Source organism: Vipera ursinii (assembly GCF_947247035.1).
Source record: "Vipera ursinii genome assembly, chromosome: 2".
NCBI lineage: Eukaryota > Metazoa > Chordata > Lepidosauria > Squamata > Viperidae > Vipera > Vipera ursinii.
In genome coordinates, this window is record NC_139513.1 from 266,568,124 (window position 1) to 266,593,078 (window position 24,955).

The 24,955-nt window shown below is 39.2% G+C and overlaps 1 protein-coding gene across 1 annotated transcript; it reads left to right on the forward strand.

Annotated features, from left to right (window-relative positions):
- Nucleotides 1-362: 362 nt before the first annotated feature.
- Nucleotides 363-1,700, forward strand: HTR1A (5-hydroxytryptamine receptor 1A; the record flags this gene model as incomplete). Its single annotated transcript, XM_083353515.1, has 1 exon — nucleotides 363-1,700. One exon carries the CDS (start codon nucleotides 363-365, stop codon nucleotides 1,698-1,700), a length of 1,338 nt encoding a protein of 445 aa, XP_083209641.1.
- Nucleotides 1,701-24,955: the final 23,255 nt, after the last annotated feature.

Consider the following 24,955-nt stretch of genomic DNA (forward strand, 5'->3'; position numbering starts at 1 on the left):
AGAGAGAGCAAGTTTAGGAAGGGCGAAGCGGAACCCTGAGCAGCAAGTGGGTGTCGGCGGAGAGTCCGAGGCCGGGAGGCCGAGCGAGAGGAAAGCTCGGCGACGTCGGTTCCGGAGTGCTGCTCAGTCTGGGACGCGATGCAACCGCCGCGGCTCTGCCACTCTGACCGGGGCTGGCCCGAGGAGCTGGACGTCGCCAGCCCGGCCGCTACCTCGCTATAGCTCACTAAGGGACACGTGATCCAGGCAGGCGGCCGCTTTTCGCCTGTCCCGTCGGGGGGCCATGGTGACCCTCGGGAGGAGCTGCCCGCCGCTGCCGGAGCCCGAGTGAAAGCGTTGCCTTCTTGCCCGCCCCTCTCGCCATGGAGCTACCCAACGGCACGGAGGCGGCCGGCTTCAGCGGGCCGACCGGGTCCCCAACCCCGCCGCCCTCGGGCTCCCCGGCGGCGGCGGCGGCCAGCCTGAGCTATCAGCTGGCCACGTCTGTGGTGCTGGGCGTGCTGATCCTCTTCGCCGTGTTGGGCAACGCCTGCGTGATCGCGGCCATCGCCCTGGAGCGCTCCCTGCAGACGGTAGCCAACTACCTGATCGGTTCGCTGGCCGTCACCGACCTGATGGTCTCGGTGCTGGTGCTGCCCATGGCCGCCCTCTACCAGGTGCTGGGTAAGTGGACGCTGGGCCAGGCGACGTGCGACCTCTTCATTGCGCTCGACGTGCTGTGCTGCACCTCGTCCATCTTGCACCTGTGCGCCATCGCCCTGGACCGCTACTGGGCCATCACCGACCCCATCGACTACGTCAATAAGCGGACGCCCCGCCGGGCCGCCGCCCTTATCAGCCTCACCTGGCTGATCGGTTTCCTCATTTCCATCCCGCCCATGCTGGGCTGGCGGACGCCCGAGGACCGCTCCGACCCCAACGCCTGCACCATCAGCAAGGACCCGGGCTACACCGTCTACTCCACCTTCGGCGCCTTCTACATCCCCTTGCTGCTCATGCTGGTCCTCTACGGGCGCATCTTCAAGGCGGCCCGCTTCCGCATCCGCAAGACGGTCCGCAAAGCAGACAAGAAACAGTCGCCGCGGTCGCCCGATGCGCCGGTGGGAAAGGTGGCCGACACTTGCCTTTCCCACTCGCCGGCCAGACGCACCAACGGGGGTCCCCAGCAGGAGCGGCGGCGGCAGCCGCAGGCGGCGGCGGGGGCCAAGGGCAGGAGGAGCGCAGCGGAAGCCAAGGGGGCGCCCTTCGTCAACGGGGCCCTCCGGTCGGGCGAAGACGGCTGGGTGGCCGCCTCGGCCCTGGAGATGCGCGAGGTGACGCCGGCCAACTCGGCCAAGAGCCTCATGCTGCCCCTGCCCAACCACCCGCTCCCCGACGCCGCCTCGCCGGCCCCCGAGCGCAAGAACGAGGCCAAGAGCGTCGAAGCCAAGCGCAAGATGGCCCTTGCCCGCGAGCGGAAGACGGTCAAGACGCTGGGCATCATCATGGGCACTTTCATCCTCTGCTGGCTGCCCTTCTTCATCGTGGCGTTGGTGCTGCCCTTCTGCGAGGGCTGTTCCATGCCGGCGTGGCTGGGCGCCGTCATCAACTGGCTGGGCTACTCCAACTCGCTGCTCAACCCGGTCATCTACGCCTACTTCAACAAGGATTTCCAAAGTGCTTTCCAGAAGATCCTCAGGTGCAAATTCTGCATGCCCTGAGACGGGGCGGACGGCGGCCGAGTTTGCCGGGAAGGCGGCGCAGGCGAGGGTCGGTGCTGCGCGACTTCATCTTCTTCGGCTGCACGGACTGGAGCGAGGCCCGAGCTTGTTTCTTTGCTCTCCTTCGGGATTCTCCGCCCCGTTTTCTTGGGGCCCCTGGGCTTGGGGGTGGGAAGGGCAGGGCGTCCTTGGGGTCGCCGCATGGCTGGAGGCTGGCGGCCTTGGGGGTCAGAACACAAGCAAGCCTAGCGCGGGCCGAGATCGCGGACCCTGCGCTCTTTTGCTCTCCGTCCTATTCCTTTCCGAGCTACTTCTCCAGCAAGACGGCTCTGAAAGGTAGGACCGCCCGGTGGAAAGGCTGACTGCCCATTTGATTTGTGTCTGTCGGTCCCGATCTCGACTCCTTCTCAGAGTTTACTTCTTAGTCCAGCTTGAGAATCTGACTCTGGAGACCGGGAAGGAGGGGGGGGGCGGGGCGGGGGTGATAAAAACGGAGGGGGGAGGTTTCGGGGGTAGGCTGGGCTGCAGGATTGAAACTGAGAAGGGAAAGAAAGCAAAGCACCCCCTCCCCCTGGGAACCCGCCCGAATTTAAGCTACAATAAAAGCCACCCTATGCATTAAAAGAAACATCTGCTCATCTCGCCTAATTCTTCCTCTCTCGGATTAACCACAAGAAAGTAACAAGCGGCCGCAGCGAAGATTTTGCTTCGGGAAAAGGACGAGTAAGTCGGAACTCTGAAAGGGAGCGAAGGCTACCCCCCCCCCGGATGTCGGGAACCTGGAGGCAGCCTGTCTGTCGGGGACAGGCATCTTAGCAGGGCGGGGAGGAAGGATGGTCTGTCTTGTCCCGCTGCCTATTTCGGAAGGTCTTGATTCCTAAGCCTGTTTTGTTTCCCGAGCTTGCAAAGCCCCTTCTCCCAGCATCATCTCGGGGGTTTTCCTCCAAAAGAAGCAGGTGCGTGGGTGAGTGGATGTTGACAACCGGGTGGGGTGGAGAAACAATTCTAGGCAACTTTGCTCAAAAGTCAATCTTTGCCTTGTTGGGCAAAGCAGAGCAGACCCTTTGGGCTCTTTGGGGGTACTGTGGGGTTACTGTGGGGGTACTTTGGAGGCCTGAAGATCTGGGGCAAATAAACACCCAAAAGAGTGCAGCATGGAAAAAGAGGCGAGTGGCCTAACCAATCTCTTTGGGCTCAGATTGGAGAAGGGGAAAAAAAAGCAGAGCAATACGGGATTGCATTGACAGAATCTTATTAGGAAGTGGCGAGGGCAGACAAATAACTGGGTGCTTCAGGCATTCAAGCCCCCATCTTCAACTGGAATAAAGAAGAAGAAGAAGCTTCAGCAGGAATAAAGCAGTTTTTCCAGAGCATCCTGTCCTGAGGTTTCCTTTGGAAAAGATCAAAGGCACTTCTGCATCACTGACTGGATTCTTCTTCAACTTGTAGAAGTTTGGAGGAGAGAGCCAAGATAGCAATTATAAATTTGGTCCAGAAAAAAGTAAGGCCTTCTCCTGCCTTAATTTTTTTGATTTTCTAAACTGGGTAGAACCAGTTTGTGGTTCTCTGCAATGCTGTCCATGTGCGCACAGAGGTCCCAGGCTGCCCACTGCACTTCCTTTGCTGGTTAAAAGTCTGTAGCCATTTATTCCTTAATAGTCCATGAGTTTGATAATATGCCATATGTGGCCAGCATGGAGATATCAGAGCACTAGAAATAACACTATAAAAGTTTCATCAGATATTCCATCCAAATCCAGATCTATGCTACATTTAAAGTGATTAGAAACCAATGTTCTGTCACAAAAATGTGGCTGTAAACTAGGTTCACTTGTGTATGAGTGGGTTTTTTTTAATGGTGCTCTCTGATTATATAGGCTAAATAAATGTCACAAAATTGCAGTGCAGGGCCTGAAAGAAATCAGCAAATCATTAATCTGTAATACACCTATAGAACCCTATTTTAAAATGTCTGGGTTAATACAGGAGTACAGGTTGTGATCCCCAGGTTCTAACAACAATCTATCACACACGAGTTTATTTTATTAAGCACATTTAAATTTTTAAAGCACACTTTAATGAAACCCCAAAGGAAAATAGTGAACATCTGAACCTCACTTACCAAGGATTATGTCCTGTAGAAAAACAACAATTAGGCAAATCTAGAAATGATCTCCAAATCCTTCCCTCAATGCCCTCAGTTCAAATCTGATTCTTCCATCCAACCCAGAAGCTCTTTCTAGGGGAATCAGCAATGCTGTCAGGTACCACTGTGAACAGGGCTTGTTTTAGAGCTTGTAAGTGTTCTCAAAGAGTTCCAAGGAACGTCCATTAGTTTGTGTTCCAAGCAGATGTTCACGGAGTTCTGTAGTACATACAAATGCCAGCATGAACCTAGAAGCAACGAGATCATAGAACATGCAGCGCTGTGGGCATAGAAAGAGAGACCTTTGATCTATGTAGTCCAAGTTATCAATCTTGACTAAAAGCAGTTATTTAGAATTTCAAGCAGATTTATGCCAATCCCCATCACTTTGCCAGAATTTAGGGCTTCTGTGGGAAGACAAGAATGCTTACTTTCCAGCAGGAAAGGTTATGGATTTGAAGCAACAGTGAATTCATATTTGGAGTTAGTGGAATTTCAGTATATTTGCTTCCATAGAAAAGCTTTTAGAATGCTTCTTATAGAGGCACAATAAACCACCCTTGCTCACACAGGTGCATGCATATTGCTAATTCAGAATATTTTTAGGAAGGCTTCATAAAGGAAGAGACTAAATATTTTCTAGATTGTCCTAGAAAAACAGAAACAAATCTGTGATTCTTTTCATGTAATTCTTGGAGGGACTTTCCGGTTGTTCAAAGATTAGATAAGTAGAATAGTAAAAATGAGATTCATTTATTATGTAAACCCAAAAGACTACTTTTTACCCAGACCCTGTTTTCTCGCTAGGGTTTGAAACTAGATCGTGTGACTTGTAAGCAGTAGTTTGCAGTTTAGTGTACTGGCTAAACTCCATCAAAATGGGGTTTATTCATTGACTGAGGCTGAAACGAACCATGGCTATCTTTCTGATGGGGAAATGCGAATTTCCACTGTCATTTTGATTGTGTGATAGAAGGTAGCATCAAACATAACTACCATAAGGACACATTAAATTAAATCTTCTTTTGTCATTAGGAATCAGAAGTTGCAACTTTTGTATTTTCAACATATTTTAGTACCATCAGAGCCAGGCTTCACAAATCAGGACAACTAGACAGCAGTAGAAAGTTGAAGTTTTCTACATTCCTTTGTTGGCCTCCAGTGGCCATCTGGAGTTTTGCAGCCCAGATCTGGCAACCCTTTATTTGTAAATAATAATGTTTTATGATTTTTACTCCTAGTAATTATTAGATGCTAAGAATATTTTTAAGTGAGAATACACTTATTCACAACTGAGTTTTAGTTCAGATGTAGTATATAATTTTCATGAAGAACATGCATTGGTAACTCCATAGAGCAAAGGAAAACTCTAGCTTGAATTCCTAAGCAACTGCCAGCTGGTAGTCTAGATCGCTCGTTGATCTGAAAGCCCATTCCTAGGGTTCATATTTTTCTTTTTCTTAAGAATCTTGCAGCTTTCAAGTTCACTGCTAAAAACTCTCTATTTTTAAAGCAGCAATAATATTGATGTTTTTCCATAACAAGGTATTATCGCCTTTTCCAGTTGGCTCTTTGGCTAAATAGCTAAGTGGCTAAACTTTGGAGCAGGTTTCACTGGACACAGTAAATCTAATACTTTTCAAGGCAGTTCAGAGGAATGTGCTGCTAATCTTTTCTACATGTAAATATAACATCATCAGAGTCCTTGGTTTTGTAAAACAGAGAGAATCCCATTCCAAGTTAAAACCATCTTTATTTTTGGAAATAGATAGAATAGATAGAATTCACGAATGTCATCTGGAAGATATTTAAATTTTTGAATAATGCACTCAGGATAGAATGTAATTGTGTGAATAAAACTCCAAATTTGCAAATAAAATGAACGCATTGAGAATTGCTTTGCCTATTTTATATTTTTCAGAGAGGATCACTGTCCAGGAGTGCGTGCTATCAATATTTTCTTATTTTTACAGCAAGTCTATTGAGTTGACAGACTGCAAGTATGGAGTTTAGGGCAAAGTAAACCTTAAAGTATATAGTTTTGCAATATAGCACATTTTAAAAAATGTCATACAGTATTTTACATGGCTGTTAATTTATTCCATGATTCAAATAATACAAGCCTCCATAAGTTTTGCATTGTGTTTGTAGAGGGAAATTGGTGTTACTGAAAATTTCTCTAAAATGTCACGGTTATTCCTGGTTTTTGGATCAGTTACAATTTAACCAGAATTCTCTCTCTCAGTGGAAATGCAGATTTACTATATGGACCAAATATAGAAATAATGACTTCGGATGGAGTTAGATTCTTCTGCAGCAACCACTTGTAATACGACTGTTGAGGTCTATTTGACAAGAGCAATCCAAGATATTTTAAAATTGAAATTGAGAACTCAAAAGGCCTCTTCTCTATTTGACTGCAAGCTTCTAAAAGTTTTGCTGTTCCTTCAGACCTACATTTTTGCTATCAACCTCTCTACCACTCGTGATACAATCTGAAGTGTTTAACTGTCTCCTCTGCCTGATCCTGCTGGGTGTATGTCTCAGATTTCCTCTTGAATAAGGGCTTTGTATGATTCAATCCAAAATTCTCAATATGTTGTTTTCCATTTGTATTGCACTTAAACTCTTGTAATTACTTCTATAGCATCTGGGAATGATGGGAGTTGAAATTCAAAATATACAGGGAGCACCATGTTATGGAAGGCCAAAGTGTGTGCTTGTAACAGCACACTTCTATCCACATTTACTCAGACACATATTCAGTGGGGTTTACTCTGGGTAAATATATATAAGATTGCAGCCCACATTGGTTTATTAATGTATTCATTTAAAAATGTATTTCCTATCTTATACTATCCCATGGGTTTATCATGATTTCTAATTGTATTTTGAGTTACATGTGGGAAATGGAAAAAAAATTTAAATCTTACTTTTGCTTAACATGAAGTGCTTCAAATGTTTTGAGATTATAATACCCAGAACATGCAGCCAGCATGATAAAAGAAATTTTAGGAGCTAAAAACCTGGAACTAATTGTGAAATCTTTGAAGGGAACCAAGTTTTGAAGAACTGTTTTTTGAAATCTATTATTTTCAGATTGCTCTTTGGATGTCATGGATTAAAAGGCAACCCCATTTAATGTAATACTAAAAACTGTTGCTTTAGGGCTAGGTTAATGTAGTGGATAAGGCACCAGGCTAGAACTAGGAGATAGAAACTGGGAGATCATACATTTTTCTCCTACCTTAGGCACAAAGCCAGCTGGATAACCTTGGGCCAGTTACCCTTTGTTAGCCCTAGAAGGAGGCAATGGCAAAACACTTCTGAAAACATTGCAAAACCACTTGCAAGGATTAGTTTCCAGGAGTCAATACTGACTCAGGGACTCCAAAATAATAATAAAAAATGCTTTAGATAGGAGTGGCTACTTTTGTTCTAAAATTTTCTTATATTTCTTCTCTTAATATTTCCCAGGCATTCCTGACCAGCACATTTTTTTCTTCTAATTTGTCTCGTGCTCTTTTATAACGCAATCATGCTCTACTTGAGCATGTTTCAAGAATTGCATAAAAGTATTAAACTAAATCCAGCAACTCATTTTGAAATTGCATTTTATGACTTCTTGGCTTCAGGTCCAACTACACTGACTTGGAACTTGCTTTACACTTCAGGTATTTGTTTCCCAGATGCTGTTAAAATTATTTTACAGTAATGGATAAAGAGTTTGTGTGTGCACGCATGTGCGTGCTAATGCATACTCATGCTTGGAATCAGTTTCTGAATGCTGGAAAGGTTGTCGTGGAAAGAAAACACAGAAGGCTGTGAATTTAACAAGCAACAATGGATGAAGTGTTCACTTTTTGACTGGGCAGTGAACACCAAATAAAAGTGTAATTTTGTCCTCCAGAATCATATCTTGTTTCAGTGGGACAGGTTTTGCATAAATGACGAGAGTCTGAACTCCTAGGATCCTCTTTAGAATCTCGAGTCTGAGGGATGTGACAAAATGCACTCCTGGTTTCATAGACCTAATTTAACTTCCCCAAGCCTAACTAGATTTGACAGGGGATGTGAATATATTTGCACTACTCAACAGTCTACTGTCTGTGTGATATTCATCTTTAATCTCATGCTCAAGTCAAGAGGTGATCTGCTTTAATCTGAAACAATTTGTGCTACCTAGAGATAAAGGAAATGTTATTCTGTGAATGTTTATGTGAATGTATATGCCCACTGATGAGCTGCAGCTGTTTACTATGTTCATTGACAAAGGTAATTTTAATATGTTCTAGAATTAATTTTTGGATCAAAATGGATGGCATTTTCTGAATTAAAGTGAATTTGGCTTTCATTTTTCCCTCCTTTCTTTCTTTATGATGTCTGATGCATTTCTTTTGGTGGTAGTTTTATATTTTTGAAAATGAGAACACAAAGAAGTCCAGACATGCTCTTTTGAAATAACAGTATTTAATTTTAAGTTATAGACAAGTTATACTTGCTCCCCCCTAAAGTCTGAATAATGTGTGGGTGATATTTGTTGCAACATATGACTCTTACAAATGAGAAATCTTATGTTATTTCTTTAGATATACAAACATATTCAGCCCTATTTAAATATACAAATATACTCAGCCCTATTTAAATTAATTTTGGGAAGCAGTAGATTAGCTCTCTGTCTTTCCCCCCTTCTTTCTTTGAGAGAACTTTTTCTCTCTCTTCTTTCTTACGTCAAAAGTTACCTCAGGGTGTGGTCAAAAAAGGTGACGTGATTGAAGCTCCACCTGATGCACATACAATATGAGCAGAGCTTCAATCATACCATCAGAGCCGCCGTTTTGACATTTTGGACCATGCTTTGTGGATAGCCATGGATGCATACTAAATACAATTATATAACACTGATATTATTGGGTTATGGCTGAGATAAGAATATAGGTAGGTTAATTGTTGGCAAGAATTAGAATTCCTCTTCTTTCTAAATAATACTTTTTAATGAATCTGGCACTAATAAAGGAAGAAATGCTGTGATGTACAGTTTAGGCTAATATCTTAGTGGTGCACACAAGGATGCATTTGTGTGAATCTCTGCATTTTGCTTAAGGGAGACACATCGAGTTGATTATCCCTTCCATTTTGATCTTTACAGCTAATAAATTTTCTTTTGCAAATGGGTTACAAGTGTTTCATCTTGAACGTAGGAAATTTAAAAGGATAGGAGATCTTCGTGTACAGTTGAACTCTTAATTGATTTTACCAGGTTAGGTTACATATAAGCTATTGCTGGATTCAGTCACTATTATCCCTTCAAAGAAATTGAGATCAAAATCCCTTTTCTGTTTTAATCCCATGTCTGTCTCACAAAATTGCCTATTTAAAGAAAAAGTGAGTAATGGATTCTGAATGGCCAAATGACACGTTATTGATGTAAATTATTTTGATTTATTTTAAATGTTGGTTTCTGCTGAAAAAGAGCAGAAAATTATTACAGATAGTCCTCAGCTCACAACCGTTTATTTAGTGACTGTTCAAGGTTACAACAGCACTGAAAAAGTAACTTACAACTGTTTTTCACACTTACAATCTTTGCAGCCACCCTTTGGCCATATGTTCAAAATTCAGATGCTTGGCAACTGGTTCATATTTATGACCGTTGCAGTGTCCAGGGGGGTCACGTGATCACTTTTTGTGAGCTTCTGAAAAGCAAGGCCCATGGGGAGGCCAGATCCACTTAACAACAATGTTACTAACTTAACAATTGCAATGATTCATTTAACAACTTTTGCAAGAAGAGTCGTAAAATGGGACAAAACTCACTTATCAAATGTTTCGCTTAGCAATATAAATTTTGGGCTCAATTATGGTCGTAAGTCGAGGACTACCTGTATTTGATATTGAACATTCCTCTGGTACTTCCAAGATGTGCTAGATTTTGACTGTATAACTTTGGACTGTGAGAGTTAGTGTACTGTACTGGGAAAGCCTCTTGATAGGTAAATCAGTATACTAGACATACTGGTATAGTTCTGTTTTTGTTCCATAGTTATTTTGGAACATCATAAGTTTGGGATGAAGTGGGGCAGAATTCTCAGTGTTCCACCAGGAGCCATTTCCGGGAAAATTGCCACGCAGGCTGGAAATGTTGGAATTTGTAGTTCTAATTATTTTGGAAGCTGCCAGGTTGGGTAAGGTGCTGTTAAGAGTCACCAATTTTGCTTTGATTAATGTATACAAATAAATTCATAACCCTTCTGGCAGCTTTATTTACTTCTTTATTTGCTTCTGTTGTTGCTGTTAATAATGATATAGTTCAGACAAGCCATTGAAGATTCATAATTTGCCTGAACTATCAATGGTATATCAATGGTTCCATGGTGGCACAGTGGTTAAAATGCAGTATTGCAGGCTAATTCTGCCAATTGCCAGCAGTTTGATCCTGACCAGCTCAAGGTTGACTCAGCCTTACATTCTTCTGAATAAGGACCCAGATTGTTGGGGGCAATGTGCTGACTCTGTAAACCGCTTAAAGCACTATGAAGTGATATATAAGTCTAAGTGCTATCACTATTCATGTAATTTAACAAATGTGCACACAAAAATGCATTGTGGAAAATGCAAGGGAAGGCTTAGATGCTTCTATTCAGCTTTTCCTGAAGATCAGGATATTGGGTGAATGAGCCAAAAGACATAATGAAATCTTATATTGAAGGTCAAAGTTAGAAGATCTCTTCATTTTGGCTGATACTTTAAATGTACATTATAAGTTTTATGACTTCCATTTGTGAATTGATTTAGAAATTGGAAACAGTATGTGTTACATCTCCTGGTATCTGAGAACTTAGCAATATGTTTTAGTGTTTAGCTACTTGGTACAGAACCCAATAATGAGGAGATGTCTGTTTTTTTTCTTTTTAAAAAGTATGCTATTTAGCAGTAATTTTAACTACTCTGATGCTTCAATAACTAGTATTGATTTCTGGAATATCATTTACTGTATTATAATCCTGTTTTCCAAATAGTTAATTGTATGCTTTAGATGTTGGGTTCTTTTTGTTTCAAACTTCTTGGGAAACATGGAAGAGAACCTTTATAGTTATGTATGCCAGTTTTTCTATCCTGCAAAATCTCAAAGAAAGCTTCCACAGATAATGAGTTCTGGTACTACTGAACTTAATTTTCCAAATAGCATTCTTCTTTATCCCATGGGATAACTTACTTTGAAACTGAGGGGCTTCCAAAGACAGACATGGTGATACAGTCGGACTAGCCCAGTTCAAAGAAAACAATCTGGGGCTCTACACAGGACATGGAGAAACCCTGAAGTAACATTATGCAGCTATAGTAGCCTTGAAAGCTCAGCCAAAGAGAATTAATTAAAAGAGCCAGATATATTTAGCCTGGAGAAGAGAAGATTTGGACACAGACATGTCATCACCATTTCTACTCCCGACTCATGAAAAATCAGCCTGAAACAAAAGTCATTACAGTAATGACTGTCTTCACAGTTACTGACCTCAAAATGTAGAGGTTAAATGCTGTCTTGAGACAAAGAGGAAACCCTGCCAATGGAAGATTGGAAGCTGAATAAAGGGAATGGTCGTTAATTGAAAATGCTCTTCTGCCAAGAGTTTAATGCTATCTATATCTTATTAGGAAGATTCCCCCATTCAACAGAGTGAGGCCTATATTAGGCCCCAAAGAATTCAATAAGGCACATTCCTAAATAAGCACTTACAGTATATTTATATTCTATCTTCCATGTCAGTTATAATGATAATGTTAAAAATGGCTTATCAACACTAGAACTAAACTAATGGAAGACAAGGAGTATTAAAACAAATTGTATGGATAGGGCATCTTTCCAAGATCTGAGAAGTGCTTCTCAACAAGCCATTGGTAGAACCACAGTCCAAAATCCATAAAAAGTGTGCAAATGTGTACTGTATATTTTTGCCCCAAATGGTGCTCAGGGTAGTGAACAATAAAAAAGATAAACATGGCTTTTATTTTAAAATGTAAGAACAAATAAAAATATAGTAACTCATGTATGAGTAATAGCCAATCAGATAAAGTATACTTCAGAAAAAAGAGATTAAAAATGGATGTGAATGCAGATTTATCTTTCATGGACATTCATAGCATTTTAGTGATATCCAAAAACGAAAGGAAACAAAAGAGCAAAAAACATGGGTGGGTCCCTAGGAGAAGAGGCAATATAATCTTTATGGAGGAAATTTCAGAATGTATAAAAGTCAACATGCAGATTGGATACCTCATTCTTAAAATCAGTTCATTTTTTAAAAAATATGCCTTCTTTTCCAGGATTGGAATATTCAAGATTCAAGGTGCTGGTGATGACCTATAAAGCCCTAAATGGCATGGGTCCGGATTATCTTAGGGAGCGCCTGCTGCCAGCATCAACTTCCCATTGTCCTGTGCACTCCCACTGGGAGGGCCTTTTCAGGGTCCCGCCAGTCAAGGAGTGCCGGCGGGTGATTCCCAGGGGGAGAGTATTCTCGGTAGGCGCACCTGCCCTTTGGAATCAGCTGCCAGTGGAACTCCGGATCGCCCCCGACCTTCGTTCGTTTCGCTGGGACCTAAAAACCTGGTTATTTGAGCTGGCCAGCCTGGACTGAGGGGTTTTTAAGACTTTTAAATCAAATTTTATAGTGTTAGGGCTGCTAATTTAATTGTTTTAATCTGTATATTGTATTTCTTTTTAATTTGCCCTGTAAACCGCCCTGAGTCCTTTGGGAAAAGGGCGGTATATAAATCCAATTAAATAAATAAATAAATAAATAAATAAATAAATAAATAAATAAATAAATAAATATATATATATTATACTGAATTTAGTTTCATTTAACCCAAAATAGAGGAAGCTGAGAAAGGCTGCGTACCATACCCAAATACTCGAGGAGAGTAGGAAACAAAAGTCACAGAAATAATAATTTTAAACTGAGTACAGAAACAACTGGATAGCCAGTGAAGGAGGTATAAGATGTCCAAATCTTTTCTAAACTCCCAACCCAATTTTAACCCTTGTGGCCATACACTTTATTACTGAAATTTCCAGGCTACCAATAAAAGAACATATTTGTAACTCAGAGTTGAACAATGGGGTCCTTGGTGCTCTTTGAACTAGGTTTTTTCTTGTGGATATTCATTACCCAACTAGAAAGCATCATTGATACTTGAAGGAACTGTAAACAGAATTCAAACCCCACTCCCTCCTAGCATTGATGATGTTACCTAGTTGGATAATGAGAACTAAGGATAAATTTTCTGACAGAACAATTAATCAGTGGAACAACCAGCCTCCAGAAGCTGTCAATGCTCCAATGCTGGAAGTTTTTAAGAAGAGAATGGACAGCCATTTGTCTGAAATGGTATAGGGTTTCCTGCCTGAGCAGGGAGTTGGACTAGATGACCTCCAAGGTCCAAATTATTATTATTATTATTATTATTATTATTATTATTATTATTATTGTTGTTGTTGTTGTTGTTGTTGTTATTATTATTGTTGTTGTTGTTGTTTTGTTATTATTATTATTATTATTATTATTATTATTATTATTATTATTATTATTATTATTATTCTGCAAAAAACAGCCTAGTTCAGAGAGCACCAAGAATCCCACATTTCCAGATTAATATAAAGCATAACAAGAGAAACAGACTCTTATGGGGGACAGGGGTTGTTACAGCTTGATTTCCCAGTGTCAGGCAGAGTGGAAAGGGACTATAACAGTAATAGAAAATGTGAATTTTTTTTTGCATGGTAATGTATCATCCAAATTCTCTACCAGTCTCTTCAAAATAGTTTTCACCTCTTCAGAAATTTGTGTTATTAGGCCAACTAAATAATTAAGTGAATAACTGAACTAATGATTTGTATCCTCTCATTATCTCCATTAAAATATGAACAAAAAAACTGGAATAGCACAATCAGAATTCTATAAGAGATCATCACTTGATTAACCATTTATAATGGTTCTTCTTGAGTATCTCTTCAATCCATCTTTTTGGATTGTCTTTTGTTTCCCCAATACTTGTTTTAGGTGGTGATTGGAGCATAGCCAGCACTCAAGAAGCTGGCAGTAGCTATTAGTACTAGACCATTTGTACTAGGGAAAAGCTACCGGTAATAGAAACTACATTGAGGTGTGTGCGTGTATTCATGACTAAATTTTATTCATTTATTAAACAAATTTATGTAGCTACTCAATTCTCACATAGCTGACTCCATGAGTCTTATAACATACACCATTACACATACAGTAAATGATTGTGAGGTGTTCTGTGCTATAGCATATATATCATAGCAATGACAGATTTCCCTATATCACCGTTATAATTTAATAAACATTAACATTATCAATAGAAGAGAATGTATGCAGCTCAGTATTGAACTGTGAAGTTGTTGGTGCTCTCTGGGCTTGGTTGTTTGCTTGCAGACATTTCATTATCCAATTAGGTAGCATCATTAGACTATAAATGACCAGCTCCTAAGAGTCTCTTTAGAAGCAGGTCTCCTAAGGATGTGACAGAGTGTACCTTGTGATTTCATATGTTGACCTTCCCAAGTCTAACTTCAGATTTGACAGGGAATCTGCCAACCTCAAATTGTCATGACCATCAATATGTCATACAATAGCATTCACCTATTTATCTACAGGATTTATATGGCTGCCTATGTCATACAATTGGGAGGATGGGAGTGGAAGAAAATGACCAAAGCTAAGATTTATATTTTCTATAGGTGGAGTAATAGGAATTACTCTTCTTGGGGAAACCACCCAAAAAAGATAAATTTGAAATTCATTAAGTTAGTAGGCAGCACCGTACTCTCCTTGGTGGTGTTTGGATATACTGTCCACAAGTCCTCAAACTGGAATAGTACCTGGTGTGAAAGTCAGTGAGTCAGAGTCTTCTGAGACAGCTTCTGACAATTTTAAAATCAAGTTTATCTAGAGAGAAGATTTTAAAGGGAGTCAATGGATCTAGGGTCATCTATTTGGGATGGTGCTGATGTCTCAGTGAAGAGGAAATTTACTGCCATCAGCTACCCTTTTTTTCTATGGAAAACAATCCAAAGGGAATCATGTTTGGGCACACAGACTTTTTTTTACGGCAATCTAAAATACACCTTGTCTCTCTTTCTGCATTTTTACACTGTCTTGATGCCTTTCTTAGAGAGGATGTTCTAGTTACTATTACCCAAATGACGCAGGACAAAACTTCAAGTTACATAAAAATAAAGTATGTTTAAGAAAGGTAATGTAGAACAGAAGAATATAATAATACAATAATTAAAAAAATCTATGATAAATTGATGAGAAAAAATATTTAGTGCCATTTTTACTATTCATAAATATGAAACATGAGGTGACTTTCATTATAACGGTTGACATATAAAATGTTTGCTTTATAAACAATGATAGAAAAGAGCAAAAGAATGGATAGATCAGGCTAAAGATGTAACTAGTCAGATTGTCCTCATGAGTAGGAATACCTACTAACAGCCATTTCTCTCATTAATTATTTTATTGCTCTTTCAAAGCCATCTACACACTGTACTAAAACATATAGTAGAAAACTTATTTTAGCTGTGAAGGCTCTGATGACCTATTTATTTTTCTCTCTTAAATCTTTCACCATTATGCTCCATTGGATAGCCCCAATTTTAGTTTTATAAGACATGGAGAAAAATGTATCTAGTATTTTCTCCATGCTGTCTGATTCATTAATAACAATCATGTCCCATTTTACTCACTTTCTTTTCTACCAGACTGAGAAAACAGAACTCAAATATCATAACCTTTCTTTCAAGGCATCCAGTATATTTTCTGATTGATTTTGCAACTTTTTTTTTAGAATAACCCCGTTATATCCAGCCTCTATCTTGGCAGAATGCTCTCATTTGTCTTTATAGAGTCTCACAATAAAGAAGCACATGTTGAACATAACATATCTTTTCAGTGTGGAAATACAATTGACAAAACCTTTGAATGATTGAGAGAAACATTGGCTATTCTTGACAAGATTTTGGGGTCTTTGGAATATGTTTTAAACACTAACAAATAGAGTGATTTTTCTTAGTAATGTTGCTAGTTGTTGTGTACGATTACAGTGAGTACCTATGCTGTTTTGCAGAGAAAATCCAATTAATATGCCAGTGTTGGTTTTTTTTTTGACATCTATGGTCTTTATGGAAGCTGAAGAATCAGCCCTAAATTGTTGTGATATTTGTACTGTATAGATCCCCAATAAGTATTGGGGAATGCCATGAGGAATTCTGCACAGCCAGGTTTTCATTATGCCTTTATACAGCTTTCATCAACTGTGAGCTTCAATAGCATTTTGACTACAACTCCCAGAATTTTCAGATTACATTTTTTGGAGTGATAATTCCAGTGCTTCTAGAAACTAGAAGGCTGAAGAAGACAGCTTTAAGCATCATGGATGGATTAATTAATAATGAATATCAATAATAAATATTAACCCTGGAAGAGATATGTCTTGCCAAGCCACAGAATATAGATCTTCAACTTGAGATAGCTCTCTGGCTTATTAAATGCTACTCCTAGCCTCCATTTCTGGGTGTAGTAATGCCTAAAGGAGTGGTCCTTTTCTGGTGGGATGATCATGCCAGTGCTATGTTATAAAAGGGACATAATATCAAAAGCAGGAGTGGTCCATGTGCAGCATTTATAGCTTCCACCATCAGTGGTTAGATAATTTGGAGCAACCACCTGACCTGCTTCCAATTATGAAAAAAACCCTATTTGCATATGATATAGTCTGTGGCTTTTAGAGTGCTCTTTTAGGGACCAAAGGATCAGAACTTAAATAGTTATTTGTGTATTAATTAAAATTTTATTAGGGAATTTATTAATAACATTGACAAGACACACAATCTGCCAAATATTAAAGTAACAAGATGCATAAAAACTATTGAAGTTGCAGCTATCAGCAATCTTTTTAAATGATCAGGAAGCTTAGTAGAAAGCCATGAAAAATTATTATTATTACATTCATTTGTTTGCGGTTCGAGGTGACAGAAAAAAGAAAAGTGCGGAATGCCTGCAGTAATGGGACTTTACAAACTTCTGACCTAAAACGGTTTTCATTTTTTTATGGTTGAATGATTTAATAATGGTTAGAAATGTATTCTGGGTTTCCAACCTGAAGCGCTACAAAATTTGAGTCCAGTTCCAGTCCAATTTATAAATAAGCTTGCACCAATTTAATGTACATCTCAGTCATGCCCCTTTCAAAGTAACAGAGACATGACAATTCATCATCATTGTCCTAGTTAATCTCTTTTAAGTGTCTTTTTAAAGACTGGCTGTGATATCTCTCTGCATACTTACATCTTTTGTCACATTAGTTCAATTTACAGTATGTTAAATAAGGAAATATAGTGACCTACTTAGAAGAATGTAAAGGCTATGAGAACCCATCATATAAGCTTGACAACATTTAGAAGAAGACAAAGTAGGGAGTTACATGGAAATTATAAAGTTATAAAGCACTGCTGTCTTATTTCTCACTATTAATGATGTGTGTATATGTGAGAGAAAGCTGGTAGACACTGATATCCTTGTGAAGTCAGGGAAAGGGTTCCACCACAGAAGAAGACTCACCATATTCAGGACAGCAGGAAGACTCATCCATAATTGGAATTATAGGAAGGAGTTGACTTTGGAGCTACAGAATCCGAAATTGGTCCATTCCCCAGGATTTGTCTGAGCCTTTACCATCATAAAATTGGTGCAGCCATTTTCTTACTCTACTTTATGAATTGGCAAAACTTCATCTCTACATCAGCTCTGTCTAGCAAGACTGAGAATAGATGAATTGCCATCACAATTACCGCTTTGCCACTTTTCATTTTTACTCCTTAGGACAGTTGTATCAGGAACAACCAGATCCAGATGTAAAGAGTGGAGAGTTCAATTAGCTGTGTTATTGCTCAAGCCTATACACAGCCTATACTTCTCAGACTGACTTTTCTACCCAGGTAAGACTAGATATGGTTCAACAACATTCTAAAGGGGAGAGGACGGAGGGTTTGACTGCCCCCTCTGATCTGACCTCCCAAAGATTGTTCCATGAGAGATACTTCATCATTTTTGCTGGTCCAAATACTATACAGTATTTATTTTAAATATTGTGAGTATTGGCAGTCCAAAGCAGTCTATTTGTCCACTGCTGTCTTCTTGAAATGGCAGAAGGTTTCCTGGTCTGAAATGGAATTGTTGTTTTTAATTGCACCTCTATTCATTAAATGCATGATTCTTCAGAGCTCCGAAAAGCATGTCCTCTGTTTTTAGTGCCTCCCTACCCACTATCTGTTTTGATTTAATAGAAGCTTTAGCTACCTGTCAAAAATAATTCTGTACATCAAAATCTGGAAAAAAAATATTCTGGACACCTGTCAATTTGTCTATGGACTTTGCAATTTTAACTAAAATAAAGCTGATCAAACCCTTGACAGTCAAATTATAGGGTATATCTATAAAGGTACATATTAAATTTTACTGTTGTTCACATTGGGTAGCAGCTTTTGAGAGGTTATAATATCAGCTTTCTAACCATGTGTATAAGCACGACTTCTTTCTGATAGATTGTAGTGGAAATAAACTGGGTCAAAATAGGTCAGTGGATTAACCTGAAAAGCTCTGATGTTATGAAATTGGTTATACTTGGACTCTACATCTCTGCTCTTTTTCTCAAATGCACAAATCCTGGGCTAGGACTATTGTCATGCAGTACTATAACTTTACAAAATCCTATTGAGCTAAATAGGGCTAACATCATAAGTAGGTCCAAAGCTTCAACCTTGTAGAACAATTCAACAAGAGTGAAACTGTAGGCTTAATGTGGAGGAGCTATACTACTTCCAATGTTTTGAATGGATCATCATGGCAGGATTGATAGAAACGGGAGAGAAACTATTTTTGGTTTAGGGTTAGCATACTTTTCTTCCTATTCTAGATAATCAATGGATTTGTCAAAAAGATGAGAGGTGTTTGGATACTATGCATCAAAATCTTTTCTCGTGCCTCATCATTTCTGCATGTAAAAGGGGAGGGTGTTTCTCAAGGCTTATAGAAACTATAGGGTTGCAAGCTGAGTGAACTGGTACTGACATCTGTGTACATCAAACAGTCTAAATTCAGAAACAAATACCTAATTATGACTTTATAGTCATATGAACAACTATGTGTTTAAATATGTCTTCCCCTTCCCAGTGATATGACTTCTTTTCTTACCAAAATGTTCCTTATTTGGTCATTAACACTTTATTGTTTAAAACACTGGGATCATGCCTTATAACTATAACCAAAATAGCAAGTTAAAGAAAAAAAAATACACACAAAGCAATGCTAAACCAAAAACTCATCTTGATAAAAATAAGTGAGTTTAAAATATGTAAAATGTTAAAAGCATTTAAATATCTGGCTGAAGTAATACATTTATCATGGTCTCTAAGATTGGCATCAAGTATTTCTCACTCTACAAGTTGTATTCTGTAGCTAGGATATCATTACTTCAAAATTCCTCTTCTCTCAGTAATAAATTCTGATGCAAAAATAGTTTGCAGTAGGGCAAATACAGTTTATTATTATGCAGTGTCAGAAACAATGATTTACAAGTGAGGATGAGCACACTGGCACAATCCAGATCAAGATTCAGAATTTTTAATATCAGAATAAAAACAGAAGTAATTTTAGGGGATTATGGATTCTTGGGTTTAGATTTCAACCATTCTCCATAACAATCTTCTCAATTCCCTGGATCCACCTTTAAAAGCCACTTGAAGGACAACTTCCATGAGTTATTGGCTCTTTTGCTCTATTAATACAAAAGTGCAGGGGGAATGTCTTTTTTCATATTGCCTGGTAAACTTTAAAAAGCGGGATATTTTGGAGTTTGGAAAGGATTGGCCAGATGGGAAGGAAAGAAGGAGAGACAAAAAAAAAGGCTTATTCTGAATGCTGCTTGTTTGCCTGTTTTTCTCTTGCGAGTGCCCTAGTTCATTTTCAGACCAAGAGTGACCAGGGGATGATGGGGTTAATCATCACTTACTAATTTTTACTCCAGGAGATGGCTGATCATAAAGATTGGCAGCACCATAACAAGAAAGTAAAAAACAAACAAACAAAAAAGAACTGAATGGGAGAACAGACCAGAGAAAAAAGAATTTATTGAAGAAGTTGTAATCATTACCACAAAGAACATAAAGTTCTGGTGCATAATCCTGAAAAAATAGTGATCAAATTGGTCAGAAAAAATTGACCTAAAAAGCATCTTAGATATGATGTCCATGGCCCAGTCCAATTGTTTCTCAGGAATACATCCAGTTTCTGCAAATAATATACATACGCACTCCTTTGTCATACAATCTCTGCAACAAAATTTTTTGGGAATGTTGACATAGAAGCTAACAGTAATAGAATAGCATCATTCATCTTCCTCAAAAAAGTAAAAGGAAAAATTCCACGAATTGTTGTACCTTTTGTTTTTTAAAAAGTAGCTTAATTGAATAAAGTTTATAATTTTATAGCAGTTATACATTGTTATAACAATTTACAAAACCAACTCTAATCAAGTGAACTGGAATGGGGAAGAGATAAGATGGAAAGACCAATGGGGATATGCAGTTAAGAAAACATCCAGTCTAATATTAAATCTAATAATTATTTTTCCTCCCCAATTGTAGGGTCTTACATTATTCTCTATTGAAATACTTGAGCAGGAGATTGGACTAGAAGACCTCTGTGGTCCTTCCAGCCCTATTGACTCTATGTTCTACTCTATGTATTAATTTAGATTAGTTGGAACAAGCTACATGTGAGGTATGCATGGCGGATAGTGCTTTCTGAGGTGAATATCATTATTGCACACCTACCGATGCCCATTACACTCTCTCTCTGTCTCTGTCTCTGTCTCTGTCTCTGTCTCTGTCTCTGTCTCTCTCTCTCTCTCTCTCTCTCTACTGTATATAGTATCACAAAATCATTATTGATTTAAAAAAATCATGTGGCTACCTCTATTGACAAGGGACTCTGGGTGGCAAACAAAATAATTAACTACTGAAATAAAAGAAAAATAACACATACCAATAAAATAAATTAAAATAATTAAATTATGAAGATATATTATATCTCAGTAATTGGAAACACTGCTCACCCTGACCCAGGTCCCTGGGGAAAAAATCCAGGTCTTAACTATCTTTCTGAAGGCCAGAAGAATCAGGGCCAGTTATATATTGGGATGGAAAGATTGTTCTAAAGGGTACGGGAGTCCACTGAGAATGCCCATCTTCTTTTTCCCCCAAGGTGACCTAGGTTCAGTGAAATCACACTGAGTGTGCCCTCCCTATGGATGGGCAGATGTTCTTGGAAGAAGGCAGTCCTGCAAATGACCCAGTCCTATGGCTATGCATGCTTTGTAGATGATGCTAGTATCTTGTATTGTATCCAAAATCTAAAAGTCTGGTTCATGAAGTAGAAGTATTATATGGATATTTCAAGGAATGACCTTGAGGGTAATTGGTGCTCACTGAGCTTTGTTGTTTTCTTGCAGATGTTTCATAACCTAAACTAAGTAATAACATCAGTGCTCAGTGAGCACTGATGATGTTATCTAGTTTGGGTAATGAAATGTCTACAAGAAAACAACCAAGCTCAGAGAGCAGCAAGGACCCTTCATTTCAATCCTGAGCTATAAACATTCTCCTTTATAGCAATGCCCTTATCTGCTCGTACCTACCCATATCTACCCATGCATACCATAATTACGCATTCTCCATATAGATACATACATACATACTGTATATACATAATACATATACACATAAATACACTGTTCTAATCTATAAAGAAGTATTTATTCTAATGTCCCTGCACATACAACAGACCATAGATCATCTGGCAGCTTGACTGCACATCTGATTCCAGCACTGCCTTCTTTCTGTTGCTCTTTTTACTTAGAACTCTATCATTTCTATCATTTCATCCATCAATGGAAATACATTTGCTTTGTCTCTCTTTTCTTCTGTATTGATTGGAAAGTTTATTTTTTTATTTATTCCTATACCACCTAATTTACTAAGAGCTTATGGTGGGTGGGTGACTTCCAGTAATAAGCAACTTTTAGAACATCCCTGACAAGTCATCAAGAATGAAAACATCAATTGGGTAAAATTAGCATCTTAGAAACAGATGGAGCTATCATTCATTACATAACAAGAATCATCAATAACAACAGCCACAGCAATAATGAGGCGAGAGCATATTAAACCACTGATGTTCTCGAGAAGAGCTTTATCTTAAGTAACTTCTGTAAAGTTACACTAGAAGGGCAAACCTCAATTCCAAGTAGAGTGCCCCACAAGGCTGAGGCTGCAATAGAAAAGTGATACCCCCTTGACTTCCCTTGCTTCCTGGAAGCAGAATTTGTCCTGGGATGGGAGTGTTGTATAGGCTGATTTTGAAGGAAATTAAGCCATTTAAGGCTTTATAGATCAACTATTCAAGAGTCAATGTGGAGCTAACTGACAATCCTGCTGAACAAAGTTTCTGAATTTACTGGAGTTCACATTTAACCTCTTTAGTTGCATTCTGACTCCTACAACTTCCAGACATTTGGACAAAGCTTCCATGGCACTAGGGACTTGAGTGGCAACATACAACTAAAAATCTGTAGTGATGCCATGATACCATGTCCTGAATCTTTCAGTAGTTGCTGGGAAGTGCCAAGTCAGGCAGGGCAGAGGATTCAAGTGGGGACTTAACCTTGAATTGTTGTGCAAGACAGCCAGGACTGTCCCTCCCCACAAGCTCCATAGAACTTTATCTATCTGTTCCCAATGAAAAGCAGACAGACTGGGGAGATTCCTGCTTTGTAAGCAGAATACAATAAAATAGTTAGCTTGGACTGTACAGATGTGGACCTGATTGTTTGTGCCTGAAATAGCTTCATATAGATTTGAAAAATATGGAGACTGTAGCATTCCTCAAATGAAGACACTCCAACTGCCCACTAAAGAAGGAGTAGAATTAAAGTAAAATAATACCTTTAATTTCCAATTCCCATAGGCATATCAGATACTATACCACTGTTGGTGGTATCAAAGATTGCTAAGAAATTTAATAGGAACAGAAGGTAAACACTTTCCATCTCATGCCCAGGTTTTGATTCTGATTGAAATAGGTCCATATAATTTGCTTCCTCTAGGGCATTCTTACCATTCTTACCAATTCTTACCATTCTTACTGAATTCTTACCAATTCCTCAATAACATTCCCTGTTGTTATCTGGGTGATAACTCTCAAATATCTTAAGGATTCAAGGAGCCTTTGAAAGAGGAAGAATACCACTGCCTCTTTAAAGAGCAAGCAGTGCCCCTTTCCATAAAAATGGGTTAACAATATTTCAGATTCAGCCAATTGCACCTATATCTGTGGTGTCTCTGGTGCTTTCTGAGCTTGCTTGTTTTTATGTTTCATTAGGAAACTAACACCATCAGTGCTAGTAGATAGTAGAGTTTGCTTTCATTTTACATTCTAGTGGCTTGCCCTATAAGTGTTGGTGGGAGTGGTCTTGATGGTTCCTTGACAGGGCTATTATTTACTGTTAGCTTGTTTGGTAGAAAAAGCCAAACAAAATAACAGTAGAAGACTAGAAAAAATAGAAGTAGAAGACTAGTAGAGTGCATCCACAAACACCAACTAACAGAAGATATGATGAAAGCTCCTTAATTTCCCAACACATAGACAGACATAACAATAGTTTCAACTGGAAACTGTGATTAACCTGAACAAAGCCAAGTCCAAAAATGCTAGAGAATTCCTGGAAATCTGGCACTCAGACAAATCAGCCATCAACAGGCACATAGAGATAAACAAGATCTGCATACCATTCAAAAGAGACAATCAAAAAGCCAAAAAGGAAACACAAAATCCAAAACACCTCCTCATCAGCAATAAGCAACTAGGTGAGCAGAGATTAACAGTACGATAAACATTAGACCACCAATCAAGAACTAAACAATATCCCAATCAAGGAACTGCCTAAGAAGGGAACAATAAACAACCAAGTTCAAAGAGTATCAAGGATCAGTTCAGCCTTGATCTACAAATAGTTTCTTCTATCTGCACCTATATATGCCCCTTGAAGGAGCCAGGTAGCAAAAGTAATTTTAGAAATTTGCCTATCCAATTCATCAGAGTTTATATGCACAAATGAATCCCAGATAAGTGGCATTTCAGTTACCAAGCCAGACCCCGTCCAGGAAGAGTTGAGAATTTGGTGATTCTGATCAACTTTGCCAGCAAAATAGTCATGAGAGAGGAGATTTACTTGCTCAGTTCTTGATAAAACTTGACAACTGTAAGCAAAGCTCATACTCATGCTCAGTCATATTCATATTTCATTTTTCTTCACCAGTTCTCCAGGTTTTGCTTTGGTTGTTTCATCTCCCGAAATCTCTGGGTAAATCAAGGAATCAGTTGGGATTGGCAACAGAGGAAGATTGAATCAGAAGCAATCACATTAAAACCCCAGATTGCCTCCTGTAACCAGTAGCCAGCAAGGCAATTTTCTTAACATATTACTGGGAAATTCCTGAAGTACCCACTGAACCTAGCACATTTAGATTTTTATTTGTAAATATGTAAAAATTGTCCTGATTCTTATTTCTAAAGAATGTGTAGTTCATAAAGAATTATTGGCTTTAAATCTACTACACACATGCACATAAATGGTATTGCATGAACAATCAGTTGTTCCACACATTAAACTTGACAAGCTTGGGCATTGAATAAAATCCAGCAAAAAGTATTTCAATAGAGAATAATGTAAGACCCTACAATTGGGGAGGAAAAATAATTATTAGATTTATATTCACCTTTTGTTTTGTGTAACTCTAGGCAATACATGTAATGAATGAACCTTTATTGTTAAAGTACAACCATGTATACATTGAGATTGGCTGAGTCTCCCTTCATGCCCCCACACCCAACGTACAGTGACACAAACCCTCCATCTTATTACACCGTGTGAGCTAATTGCACAACGCATCAGACTCGCAAGT